The sequence below is a fragment of the Apostichopus japonicus genome, chromosome 8 (assembly GCF_037975245.1).
Source record: "Apostichopus japonicus isolate 1M-3 chromosome 8, ASM3797524v1, whole genome shotgun sequence".
Lineage (NCBI taxonomy): Eukaryota > Metazoa > Echinodermata > Holothuroidea > Aspidochirotida > Stichopodidae > Apostichopus > Apostichopus japonicus.
In genome coordinates, this window is record NC_092568.1 from 10,942,172 (window position 1) to 10,955,213 (window position 13,042).

At 40.3% G+C, this 13,042-nt stretch overlaps 1 protein-coding gene across 2 annotated transcripts; it reads right to left on the reverse strand.

Moving 5' to 3' along the window:
* Positions 1-2,553: 2,553 nt before the first annotated feature.
* On the reverse strand, positions 2,554-12,450 carry LOC139970492 (peripherin-2-like). Of its 2 annotated transcripts, none has more exons than XM_071976251.1 (4): positions 11,762-12,450; positions 9,057-9,291; positions 4,410-5,010; positions 2,554-3,620 (listed from the first exon to the last, which is right to left on the reverse strand). In XM_071976251.1, exons 1-4 carry the CDS (start codon positions 12,325-12,327, stop codon positions 3,604-3,606), a joined length of 1,419 nt encoding a protein of 472 aa, XP_071832352.1. In that variant the 5' UTR covers positions 12,328-12,450; the 3' UTR covers positions 2,554-3,603. The 2 variants fall into 2 exon arrangements, with proteins under 2 accessions (XP_071832352.1, XP_071832353.1); XM_071976252.1 differs by having other exon boundaries at positions 2,560-3,620; positions 4,644-5,010.
* Positions 12,451-13,042: the final 592 nt, after the last annotated feature.

The following is a 13,042-nucleotide window of genomic DNA, read 5'->3' on the forward strand; positions in this document are numbered from 1 at the left end:
TCGGAAATTCCGACTATCGCACTCCAATTTTCCAACTATCGTCAGTTTTACTAAGTTTGGGGGTGAGACACCCCCACACCCACACCCCCTCTAGCGACGTCCCTGCGTGTACCCAGTGTTCTCACTGTGGAGTAAACTCCGGTATCACTCAACAACAAGGTAACATGGGATGCGCTGCCACGGAATATGCTCCCTATTTCATTTCCCCAATATTAGGGAACGGGCACCGTCTTTGAAACACCATCTACAACTAAACAACAACTATGTACAAGCTTTGGCTCTAGCTATGAAGTGCTGTCTCTTATGATAATGACGGAGCGCACTATTTTTCTACTGGAATCGCCCGAAGATGCGGCGTCTGTAATCCGAGGAACCAACGAACTTCTCTGTTAACTCCTCAGGCTTCAACTGGGCTAGACGTTCGCGGTGAATATGGCACACCATCACATAGTTCAGCCTCTGTTGAGTGATGGTGCTCCGTAGCCATGTTTTCAAACGCCTCAAAGCACTAAATTATCTCTCGGCTGGCGGAGGAGACGAGGAGGACACCAAGAGAGCTTCGACTTCACCAAACATAGCCCGTACCGCTGGATTCATCAACTTGAATATTTGTCTATACCCTTCAACCGACGACGACTGGAACTGGCCTCGAAAGAAAGGCAGACTAAGCTTAAGATTGTCGGAGAGCTCAGGGTATCAACTCACGAGATTTGGGTGGAATTCTCCATTCAGCAACATTGAGTGATATTCGATGATATGAATCCTGAGATGTGTAAGTCCTAACCAAATAGAGCCACATCATTACTCTTTTTCCAAATGTGTGTGTGTGTGGGGGGGGGGGGGGGGGGACATTTGATATTGTTTCCACCACCCATAGAAATGTGGGGGGGACGTGTCCCCCCGTCCCCCTGGATTGACGCCCATGTACCACCCTAGGGAACTGGTCATGACTTCAATACTTTCGCCGAGTTGATAAAAACAGCAAATTGTATATCAGCAGCTGATATACTCAGTCCCTGCGTACTTATGTGAACATGCTTATATATAGGACGTATCATAACCTCGTGTTAATACACAACTGACGAAAGCGTAGGCAGTAAAAAGTAAATGGTGTGGGTGTTTGGTATTTTATACATAGTTGATAACTCCAGTGCATCGTATTTCCATACGATAGTAATATACTATGGTATTGCGGAGTAAATTTCAGCATGGGTTACATGCACAAGGGATCGAACATTACTTACGGGCAGTGGCAGACTGGCCACACGGGCATTTGGGCAATGCCCGGTGGGCCGGTGGACTGGGGAGCCTGGTAAAAATTACAGCCCATTTTCACAGTAGTTAACAGAATACAGACGGGTTGTGTAGAAATATATTTTTAACTGTGGGAATCAGCTCATGAAAAGAAGAACGTGCAATATTAGCAACCCGTCCGTGCTAATGGATTTTATTCAGGTTTTTTTCAATTTTTTTCAAGCATGTTGTCACAAAATGCTTGAAAAACTTAAATAAAATCCAGTCTAAAACATATATTTTTGTCTTTATTTGTTTACGTCTTATCTTTCCTCAGTTTAATCAAGTGTTGCTTCTGGAAAATTATTTTGTGTCATTTTTGAAGGATTATTGTAACCTACAATATTGAGATATATAGCACCATTTTGCATCTTAAACTTCAAAAAACTTTCAATAGGGAGGGGAAAACCCCCTCCCCTTAGACCCCTCCCCCAGGACGGCGATCACTATGTAAGTATAGCATATCAATGAATAATGCGCCGGTCTAGGTGGAAAATGCCCGGGCCGCTTTTAAGACCCAGTCCGCCCATGGTCATAAGTGAAGAGAAATTCAATAAGGTTCAAGCAAAAAATTGTGGGTGTCCTGATATGATGGGATGCAAATAATAGGATTTAGTTCTACATCTGTTAGACCACGAGAACGATTTCGAAGATATGGTGATGTGATAGAAAATTGAGTCAGTGATGTGTGACCGAGAAAGCATTTAACCTATGCCGGTAAATATATGTGTGTCTACCAGTGTCTTGTTTTTGCTTCTTTTAATATTTAGAGTAAGTAAAACAAAAGACAATTGTTTTCTCCCGAACAAAGAGAATTATATAATTTCACTCTTATCTCTTTCCACTTTCAATTTTGTATACATATTACACACTTAGTTTCGATAACTGTTTGTCATGACGAACTTGTCAGGTAAAGTATAACCTTTATGACTGTAATTAGCTGTATTACTCGTCAGGTACGTGAAATAGTGAATAAATTAAATGTCCCAATGCGTCTTCTTCTGGTTCAACGATAGTCAATACTCGCATTAAATTTGTGAACAATATGAAATATCATATTCATGTTAATAAAATAAGATTACACTGTACATGCAACATTATAAACCAAGACATATACGCAAACGCATGTTATTTCTAAAGATCTTACTGACTATTAAATGTTTCGCAGGTGTTTAGAAAAAAGCGAGTGTTTTGGTCAATAACCAACAAAAGAAAATAGATAAATAAATAAAAATAAAAGTACAAAGTGAAATAAGAACTAACATCGTCTAGTGTATTTCGGGGTTGTATATTCCATATATATGATGTGCTAGCATTGGGGTGAAGCATCCAAAGTTGTGACTCTAAGTTATTACTGACCACACACAGCCTAGATTTTGAGATAAAGAATATATTTCAACGTAGTACAGCACCCAGCTAAACATTCTTAATTTGCCTAATGACTATTTCCTATTACGTGTCAAAAAAGAATCTCTACGCACGAGCGTTGAGTGGCTTCTATATATAGATTAAGCCTGCTACACCATTTGGTAGAAGATATGACATCATCTCATTAGCATAAAGACTAACACAAAAACCTATATGCTTGCATGGTCAACAGTAAATATACGCACAGTGTATTACGATGTATATTAGTTAAACTTATACCCTCTCCTTAGCAAGAATAGAAAATACAATAACCCAAGCTTTAATAACTAACATTCGGTTCTGGTAAGTTATAAAAAATGTCGACATTGCCGGGCTAATATTGCGTTGTTTAGGTGACCAATTACTACTGTGATGACGTGGCAAGGAGAGACCGAATAATATTGTCAGAAAAAATACCTTTTGCTTCCATGTTAACTTTCGGTTCGATGTAATTACTGCATCAATTCCCACGTTCATATATTGTTATACTGTTTTAAGTGTGGGCGGTTATAAAATGTTCCTTTACAGCGATCTCATTTCACGCCCTAGTCGCATCTTTATATCTTCACACGGACATTACATAATTACAATACCAAACTTTAAGTATGATCATAATGTAAAAAAATTAAAATGCAGTTCATCCCTTTGCTTTTATGTAGACCAGCATTGCTGAAATTAATTTCTGTAATATTAACAAATCACATCTATAAAGTTTAACCTAACTTAAAAGCATCTCAAGTGTGACTCAATAATGTGTGGATTTCAACACCGTTTTTTATCTCACCAACACCAACTAACACTGAATTCTTCTTGACGGAGAAAAGGGATCGTTTTTCTACAATCGAAGCCTTGCGATGCCGCTTCATTATTTTACCCTCTGTCCTAAGTCTGTCTCTGTTCTCGCTACTTTTTCTTGGAACCTGGAAAAGCAACAGAGAACAGATATAGGAACAGAGAAAACGACAATATTAGACAAGAGGTATAAATCTCGCTTTGCATATAGGGTAAACTTTTTGGGGCGTATACCAGCAGTTGTTCACAAGACTACACCAACTAAACACAAATATATATCTGCAGTGCCTCTTCCAGAATTTCTCGGCAGGGGGAATGGGGGACAAGTATATAGGTAGATACCGAGATTAAAATCGAAATCGCGATGTATAAGAACATATCGGTACAAGACAAAAGATACTCGCGCCCGAATCGTGCCAAATTCTCCACTAATTATTTACTTCGTTTTGAGCAAATTATGTCTGCATAAAGTTCTTGGTTCCAAAAAATGCAGTAGATGGGATCCGGGCCCATGGGCACCGTCTCTGGATTCAACCCTGATCTGTATATTGAAAGGTAACTTATGACGGAGTCAGATATCAATGTTTTGGTTCAAGTTAGCCTTAATTCCACTAGTAATCAAAACTTAAGTTTAAACGATTTCCCAAAGCCCTTCTTTGGACCTTTCATAGATTTGAACCCTCTCGAAGCAGGCATTTTTCTCATAGCACTTCCACCTTTCATACGAGAGGATAGACCTTTTCCAAATCCCTTCTTTTTACTCTTAAATTTCGAAATTGGACTTTTTGCTTTGGAAGACATCTTGCCAAACTTTCTTTTGGTACTACGTTTGAGTCCACTTAATTTGGCGCTCGTACCTTTACCCAAACCCTTCTTAGCTTTCCCAAAAGGTGACCTCTTCCCACGACCTGACTTGCCTTTTAATGGACTCTTTGGCTTACTCGGGGACCGTTTCTTCATACTCTTTACTGTGGGTTTTTTCTTCGATGATTTAGGTGAAGACTTAGTGGATGATGACTTGGTCGGTGATTTCTTCGACTTGGAACCTTCCTTGCCGATCTTTTTATCCTTCTTGTCTTTCTTTTTGACTGTTGATTGACGACCCCCGTCTTTACTTTTAGTAGATTTCTTGGAGGAGGACTTTTTCTTACCTTCTGGCATCTCATCTGGCAATCCATCCATTAGATCATCACCGTCGTCTTCTGGAAATTGATCAGACTCTCCGTTTGCTGGACGTTGACTACCACTTTGCATTAGAGGGGAGTTCTCGTAAGGTGGACCGGGAGTCTGCTGCGCAGTGGTTTTGTTCTCCTCTTCAAAGTCTTCGTCGTCGAAAGTTGAATCGTCATCAAAGTCTTCGTCACCGGCCACGATACCTTCGACATCTTTAAAGTCTTTATGAGCGGAAGTGTTACTACTTCGGAATAAGTATCCGATGGTAGTGGCCTCTGAGTCTCCCAACTCTTCGGCCTCTACCATTGATGTTTGTAAGATGCGGAATCCCAGGAGGATGAACATCTAAAAGAAAATAAACAGATGTTCAAGTCCTGCAGCTGGTTTGGCATATTAGTCATACATGCTGCAGTCATGGCTATAAGTTGTTAATATCGTGATATTGCACGAACGGTTGGATACATGAGGTTGATTCTACTGTAAAATATATCCCATCGTGGTGGCCTCGGGGTCATCAAATGTCTCGGCCTCTGACATCGATGTTTGCAGGATACGAAGCCCACAGAATAAGAGAATCTGTAAGGTACAAACAGATATGTTTCGCCCAATAAAGTTATAAGGGCTCAGGGGCGGATCCAGGATTTTGAGAAAGGGGGGGCCGACATCCCGATTATAGCACTTTAGTGATCTGCGTCCTGGGGGAGGGGTCTAGGGGGAGGGGCCCCCTCCCCATTGGAAATTTTTGGTTAATTGTGAGTGCTTAGATGCAAAATGGTGAAACATTTCGCCAAAAACTATAAAAACTAGAAACGTTGCAGACACGCTTTTTTGTGCACATATTTTGTCTCGATAGACACATATTTAAGAACGCTCAACAGTGCATGTACAATGGATACACTATTATTGCGTCGATTCGTTTTTTCTTTTGTGCGAAAATTATGACGCCAGATTCACCCCAAGAAAAAACATAAACAAGATATGTTCAATAAGATAATTATGATATACTTATTAATGAAAGGGGGGTGTAGGCGGTTTTACACTATCTAACGCAACGTAGTCGCCAAGAACCTTAAGTATTTTTAAGGGAGGGCCCGATAATAAGCGGAAACGAATCAACGAACCGAAAAAATATCGGAATTTGTGGACTATTTCTTGCTTCCTATTCAGGGGCGTAGCGAAGGGATTTTGTTGGGGGGGTGTGGAGAATTTGATTTGCCGACGGATCTGGAAGTGGTGACTGAAATGGGGGAGGGGTGTAAGGGGAGGGGGTGTCCCCCTCCCCTTTGGAAAATTTTTAGTTTTGAAACGTCCTTAGATGCAATCTGGTGTATATTTTAAGTCAAATTTGATTTGCCGACGGATCTGGAAGGGGTGACTGAAATGGGGGAGGGGTCTAAGGGGAGGGGGTGTCCCCCTCCCCTTTGGAAAATTTTTAGTTTTGAAACGTCCTTAGATGCAATCTGGTGTATATTTTAAGTCAAATTTGATTTGCCGACGGATCTGGAAGGGATGACTGAAATGGGGGAGGGGTCTAAGGGGAGGGGGTGTCCCCCTCCCCTTTGGAAAATTTTTAGTTTTGAAACGTCCTTAGATGCAATCTGGTGTATATTTTAAGTCAAATTTGATTTGCCGACGGATCTGGAAGGGATGACTGAAATGGGGGAGGGGTCTAAGGGGAGGGGGTGTCCCCCTCCCCTTTGGAAAATTTTTAGTTTTGAAACGTCCTTAGATGCAATCTGGTGCATATTTTAAGTCAAATTTGGCACCGTAGAATTTCCATTTCGATATTATTTTTATGGCAGTCGGCAGAAGAAGAATTAATTGGGAACAATTATCGAACTGTGTTTTCTCTTTCACCGATCGTTGAAATAGTGAAACTTTGTGATGAAAATGTTCAGAAAACTTTCCGGTAATGAGAAATAACAACATTCATTGATATACAAGCGAGAAACGTTAAAAATTGTGTACAATTCGTGAGCGGTGTCCTTAAGTTTTCCACGGAGAACGAATGACATCTGCGATGACGTCATTCTGAACAGAGGATAATAACAACACGTTGTCACACGATAGCACGACTCATGGGCTGCGGCCTATACGGAAGCCTTTAATTCCATTTCTTTCACTGAGTTGCCGGCGATTCTGGCACTCGTGAGCCTGGCTACAGTAGCTATACTGACGGCCGTGACATTATCAGTTATTTGCCGAGAGGTTTTTAACTTGCAGGCGTCGAGTGATTGGATTGGTGAATGAGTTTATCAGATGAAGAACTGGAAAATCGAAATAACCGATAAAGAAGCTCCCGTTCTCCTTTTCTCTATTCAGCTTTCCTTCTTTCTTCCCCTTCCGCTCTCTTCACCTTTTCTCCTTTTGCCGACAAACCCAAAATTTGCCGACAGCGACCAAATTATTATATACACCCCCACACCCCCCCCCCCCCGCTCTCTACGCCCCTGCACGCGGAATTATCCAAACTGTTTCCAAAAGAACCGATTCTAGCCTATACAAAAGGGCCCAAAATCTCAAAGGTTTACTTGTTAACTCAAGGTTTCATACTAACGAAGAATCAGCTGACTCTCAAGGTTCACACGAAGCTCTTTTAGATGCTCTTATAGCTGCACTATGAGTCCATAAAAACTCGTGCACAGAAAATAGATGCATTTTGAGAACGAGACGCCCAGGCCGAATATAAAATATTCAAAGGCTACTACTGATGAAGCTCCTCCTATAAAGTTTGAGAGCAGAAACCGTTTAGTTGGTCATAAGAACCTACACTAGTCTCTCCTACTATTAACAGTACACTCAATTCACGTAATAGGTGCAATTATGTTCCACCACGAGGAGCATGCTATAAGTTCATGTTCCTCGGGCCCTCCCTTAAAAATACTTCAGGTTCTTGGCGACTACGTTGCGTTAGATAGTGTAAAACCGCCTATACCCCGTTTCATTCAGATAATTATGATATACTTGCTAACTGTGCATTGATTTTCCCTGACAGTAATAGTCAGCACTATAGTACTGAGCCGTATCTAATTAATACGCGATGTCGCGTAGGCCTGGTAATTGCCTTAGTTTCAAATTTGGAATAAAAACGATCGCGTTTCAGGGAAGAGCAGCTGGATATATATTAGGCTTTTCTTTCACCAAGGTATGCCTATTAGGAATTTGAAGTACTCCCACATAAAAAAAAAACGCAACTGATTTCCAAAAAGGGGGGCCGGGGCCGGGTCGGCCCCCCCCCCCCTGGATCCGCCCCTGGGGCTTTTGGTTTGGAACAGTTTAAAAACGTTCTAATTTTTATAAATGAATATCCCAGTTAGTTTTTTTTTTGTGCGTTTTTTTTTTTGCAATGCACATTAACCTGATGCACTTTTGTTTTGATAACCGTTTGAACTGTAAACAGCAACGGACAAGTTAACAATTCCAAAATCGTGTGCAGAGTGGTTGTCCAGGAAACCGTTGCTATGGGATACCCTTCGTCAACCATATATAGCAATGTGTTGCAAAGTTAGCTGTGCATCTGAAACAACAATCTGTGGCATGGAACACATATCTGAGTATACCTTCTTATACCTTTTTATCTGAATATACCTGATTATATCTGATTATACCGAACACATATCTGATTATATCATATCTGATTATACCCTCAATTGTTGTGAAAAAGTATTGACTTACTAACAAGGGAACATCAACATATGGACATAACAAATATTCAAAACAAATGATGCTACCTATATAATCTTGTTTACATGTACGATTCGGGGACTGAACCTTGTTATTTAACTTATTTAACTATAATGATGAGAACATATTCTTTATTCTTTCTATATTGTTGTTCCCGATTTGGACGAGATAATACTTGAATATTGATCACACCAGAGGCGGAGCGTCCATACAGTCAGGGGGGCGATACCCCCCCCCCCCTGACGGACTCAAATGGACTGCTGGCGCCCTTTTCAGCTTTTTACCACTTTTTACTTATTCGCGATTATTTTTATTGCGCTCTCATCTACCTATTGACATTTGTCACATTTTGTTGGTGTAATTTTCTGACAAAATGCTCTAACAGCTATTTATTCTTCGTTTATCTGCAAATTAGCAAGGCCCGGAAAGGATCATTTCCGGCGATCTAGGGAGTATCTATACTCAAAAAATTTCTGTACGCTCCGCGCCAACCTGTGGTGGCGCTCCGCTTAGATAGTGTCGAAAGCGCCCCTACAGACCATTCTCGCCCCTGACCAATACCCCTAGCTCCGCCACTGGCTCACACTGTAGCAGTTACACACGGGAATCTGATTGCCAAACGATGTATTTGACACGCAAATTGTCAGTCTTTGATGTTATGGGACAAAATGACGGTTAATTAATGTCTGGGATTTGCCAATGCTCACCTGAGTAAGGAATGCGATGAACACCAATGCACCGAGAAGTTGAAGACGTTTACTGAAGTATTCCATCAAGCTTTGCTTGCATCCCAGTGTGTGTAGTGTGATGCCGTCTGCGTGATTGTAGTTAAAATGGACGCTGTCGTCGTGGACATGATGATGAATACATGGACGATGGATTCGAGGGTTACAACAACTAAACGGAACGTCGTCATTCAAGTAATGACCACTAGCCATCTTGCTGTAGGTGTGCAAAACAAAAGAGACAAATGGGTGTAAGGATTTTGAGGTCAATAGTTGTCTTTTTTTTTATTGGCGGGGTGGGGGGGGGGGGAACAATTGTGATACAGGTAGCATGGACACTGTGAAGTTCGGACACCTGAGCCTTAAAACACCCCAAAACTTTATCTTATGGTATAAATCACCTGAAAATATACTTGATATGGTGGGGTCATATTGGAGAGAAAATAACTGTAGCTTCGTAGTTTTTCGTGAAATTGGCTCTTGCTGTAGGTTGTCATGGTGAAATCGTGTATTTCTTAGGGGTGTCCGAACTTCGCATTGTTCCGAACCTCGCAATACTGACTATACCACATAAATTCCCATACATTTGAACAATGCTTGCCCATCCAAGTTTTGATTGTAATGTTAATACTGACTTCTTCAATAAGTTTATTTCGCAATATTTTCTTCTTATTTTATTAAAAGCAACACAGCAATATTTCAATCCATAACACCTATATATGTTATATTGGCTGCTCTGATGGGGGACTTAGTCCAAGATATTTTAGACCAATTCTAGAGATCGTAATGTAGGGTATGAACAAAGGGCGCAATCTTGCTTTATTTTATTCTATAAGGAACAAATGTAGACCTACCTTTTAATGAAGAACTGGGTATTTACGTTACAATCAAATGTAAAATATTATACAAGGGGAGTTTGTGCAGTATCATACCCCCCACCTCACTATAACATGATGGTGCCTCATGCTGACGACGTAAACATCGACTTCCATAGAATGTAATGTCCCTCTTTTTTTGGTAAGAGATAAATAGTTTAATATCACGATCGACTCAAATGCCTGCCATTGAACTTGTTAATAGAATATGTCAATTTACGAAGTCGCTATATAGTTGCGGACCTAAAATATTTTTCATCTGTAAAGAAATCTTAACAGTGTCATTTAAATTGCATCTTTCCTACCTCCCTCTCCCCCTCCTTCACTCATCCCTCCCCCCCCCCTCCCATCCCTCCAAAGGTAATGAGATCAGATTGATGTTGATATCTGGCGGTGCCATGTATTGATCACTGTAAAGAAATTGTTTCCCCCTCTTCTTTAACACAAGGATCACATGTGCCTTTGAGTATCTTTCATCAATTGCTATAGGGGTAGCATAGGCCTACAGTACTAGCCTAACACATAGGCGTACGGGACCATTTCAGTTTGGGGGGGGGCAGAACTTTTTGTGCCCGAAAGTTCCCGTGACACTATCTAAGCGGAGCGCCACCATCAGTTGGCGCGTAGCGTACAAGAAAATTTTTGGCACACAATGCCTCTCAGATTGCCGGAAACGGCACTTCTGAGGCCTTGCAAGTTGTATCTAAACATTCTTTACTTTATAATCTCACGTTTAGAAATTTACACTTGCCCAAAAATTTGGTAAATTAGAAGAAGAAAAAATGGTAGTATCACTTTGAAGGGGGAAAATGGGACAGTATATTTTTTAAGCTCCTATTTAGTTACCTTATTTATTATTTTAACACAGTACTCAGCTACCTCCAGAAAAACATACATTGTTCAACGACACGTAGGCGGGATGATGTCGCTGTGTCGGGTGAGACTGCAATTTGTCTCACAAAAAAGTATAAAATATAACAAAGAATATGATAAACCTGTACTCTTAGGCTTGTAGGCACCCCCCACCATCCATGAAAAAGAAAATGTTTCTTATATACACTCATGTTGGGGATGTGCAGGTCAAGGGCGGCGGAAGCACTTTTAATCTGGGAGGGGGGGGGGGCACCGACATCAAAGGGCACTTTGCAGAAATTCGATTGGACTGATGCAGCCTTACATTTAGTACCCTTTATAACTCTTATTGTATTATCTTATTTGTGTATACACATCACTCAAATTTGAAAAAGATTAGGGCAAGCTACTGCATATTTAAATATATATATATATATATATATATATATATATATATATATGTATATATATATATATATATATATATGTATATATATTTATATATATATATTTATATTATATATATTATATATTATATATATATATTATATATATATATATTTATATTATATATTTATATTATATATAAAATTATATATATTTATATTATATATAAAAATTCGGGCAGCCTAAGAGAGAAAAAAAAATATATATATATATATTTTTTTCTCCTCTTTGGGGGGGGCAGTCTGCCCCCTGCCCCCCCCCCCCCTGCCTCGTACGCCTATGGCCTAACATAGGTTTCTTTTTACGGGTTTGAACCGTCAAGTATTAAAAATTGATTCCGTACTTCTCACACCAATATCATCGCAATGTTTCTACATTAACATGGAGCATTTTATGAAGATTTTGCTACTATGATCAACTTTTCAATTGGACCCGAACGATTCATGCTGGAGGCCTAGGGTATAGGCTAACTTCTAATAGCCTAATGCATCTTATTCTGAGTAAAGTGCTTACCTTCGAACTCGTTGATCATCCAAGTTCAAGTACATGTTGCTGATCCATTGGATATCAAACCAGTCTTCGTAGCCATCGTTACCGCAACAAGTGAACTCTATCTGAAGGAGATCGAATTCTACTTTAACAGTATCGTTTTCACCATATTTAGACATCGCGCTTAAAAGGCCTTCGTGGAAAGAATTCCTCAGATGTATTTGGTGTATAAAGCACATCAATCCTGTTGAAAAGAGCAGTAAGTTCAACACCAATAAAAATATCAGAAACAACATTAAAGTCGGAACGACAGTTTTCCTTCGGCTGACGTCGTCGACGTCGTAAAGTAACTTTCCTCCGACCAAATCTAGAAGGATGAGAAAGACACCGACCATGAGGAGAGCGATCAGTAGAATATTACTGTTATACCCTTCAATAAGATTCATTTTGCCCTCGATGTGAATCTTTATGTATAATCCACCGACTAGGAGTATGCATCCAAAAAGAATTGAAATCCATGCGATGGCGAATAGGACTTTGCTGTAGCAACGCCTTTTCATTTCAGTCATACGAATCGAAACAAATGCCATCTTTATTGCCGATTTTTAACATCCAAAGTTGCTGTCAAGTATTAATTGTGATGGCGTAACGCTGGAAAGTCCATATAGCTATTGAATGGCCTATACGTTGTAGGCTAAACATGGTTATTTTCCGCAGAAAAAAGGTCGAGATAATTTTTCCTAAACCATAGTTGCCGCAATCTGTGCACGATAAGGCTATGAAACTGAAACGTTATGAATTATTTTCAAAATGGGAAGAAATAGAACTTTCCTAGTATGCGTTGTGCAGCGCGATAACAACCGTAACGTCGCGCTTATCTGGCTAGCGTTTATCTTGGCTACTTTTCATTACGTCGTGCGTGAACTATTTGTAATGCGCTTACGTGTACCAATGCGCGGAACGTCTAAATGGCATGTAATCCATTGAATAGGAATTTAGGTTTTAAAAAAGGTGGGGTGTGACCCTGGAGTACTTGAAGCCATCTACCACATAAGGGGTACTCCCCCAGGAAAGTAGGCGTAAAATGGTGTATTCTGAAGCACATAGTTATGTTATTAATTAGGTTGTTACTAGGTTGAAATGCAACGTTTCGCCCACATAGCTACGTTTGAATTTTTGTGTGAGGTTGAAGGGGCTTTATAACCCACTCCGCCCCCCCCCCCCCCTCCCTTTCGCAAACACACACACCTGGATTTGCTTCCGTCAAATAAATGATTTACGTTCAGAGACTAATTAAGGCAACAG

What these genes read in the sequence shown, in the direction of transcription:
- LOC139970492 (XM_071976251.1), bottom strand. Translation starts at nt 12,327, where the DNA reads ATGGCATTTGTTTCGATTCGTATGACTGAAATGAAAAGGCGTTGCTAC. An exon ending in GATGATCAACGAGTTCGAAG is followed by an intron (nt 9,292 to 11,761) that starts GTAAGCACTTTA and finishes GCACACCTACAG; the next exon opens with CAAGATGGCTAGTGGTCATT. An exon ending in TCATCGCATTCCTTACTCAG is followed by an intron (nt 5,011 to 9,056) that starts GTGAGCATTGGC and finishes ATTTTCTTTTAG; the next exon opens with ATGTTCATCCTCCTGGGATT.